At 39.9% G+C, this 877-nt stretch overlaps 1 protein-coding gene across 1 annotated transcript in view; it reads left to right on the top strand.

Moving 5' to 3' along the window:
- Positions 1 to 877, top strand: part of LOC104772158 (putative uncharacterized protein MYH16) — a gene marked incomplete in the record, with an annotated part of 10,775 nt that overhangs the window by 8,089 nt on the left and 1,809 nt on the right. Inside the window, 3 exon segments of the mRNA XM_019241662.1 lie at positions 36 to 403; positions 490 to 610; positions 704 to 870. Coding sequence (XP_019097207.1) covers positions 36 to 403; positions 490 to 610; positions 704 to 870 — 656 coding nt within the window.

The following is an 877-nucleotide window of genomic DNA, read 5'->3' as shown; positions in this document are numbered from 1 at the left end:
TACAGAGTTCGTCTCTTTCCATAGAGAAACTGGAGGAGGCCATCTCATCCTTAACATTAGAGTCCTTGTGCGAAATAGAAAGCATGAAGCTTGATATTACAACGTTGGAGCAAGCACTCGTTGATGCAATGCAAATTCAAGAAGAAAGTATCCAAGAAAAAGATCAATTAAAAGGAATAATTGACGAGTTCCAGTTGCAGTCTCAGAGAGCACAAGAGAATGTCAAGTACTTTGAGAAGCAAAATGAAGAGCTGAGCGAAAAATTTACCGCCTCTGAAAAGAGTATCAAAGATTTCTTTCAAAGTACCAAAGAACGGTTAGAAAGTGAAGATGGACAGCCTCTAGATGCAGGGTGCTTCCTCGCTGAATTGAGCCATGTGCTTCCGGTGTCCAATGAAGTTCGGTAAGTTCCAGCTTAAGACTTACTTTATTACATCATGAAATTGAGCTAATCCCTATTCCTAATAATGTTTGTTTTGTGTGTCACAGCAATAGCTTCGATGCAATCATCAAGAAACTAGAACTTCCTCGGAATGTGAATATGATTGATGAAAGGGATGGTATGGCGAAACAGACACAGCAGCACGAAGATATTGTGAAGCAACTGAAAGTACTTTTGACAAATTTTGGAACTCTACTTCCTGTCTTTGGTAGAAAATATTGTGGTCCAACTAGTTTACTTGCGATTTTCTGGTATTTGCAGGAAGAATTGAAACAGGAGAAAGTGAAGGCGAAGGAAGAAGCAGAAGACCTTACGCAAGAAATGGCTGAATTAAGGTATAAGATGACATGTTTGCTTGATGAGGAACGCAAACGCCGTGTGTGCATAGAACAAGCATCATTACAGAGAATAGCCGAGCTAGAAGCACAGGTATTA

The sequence above is a fragment of the Camelina sativa genome, chromosome 20, assembly GCF_000633955.1.
Source record: "Camelina sativa cultivar DH55 chromosome 20, Cs, whole genome shotgun sequence".
In the NCBI taxonomy this organism is placed as follows: domain Eukaryota; kingdom Viridiplantae; phylum Streptophyta; class Magnoliopsida; order Brassicales; family Brassicaceae; genus Camelina; species Camelina sativa.
This window is presented reverse-complemented; position numbering and strand designations above follow the sequence as displayed.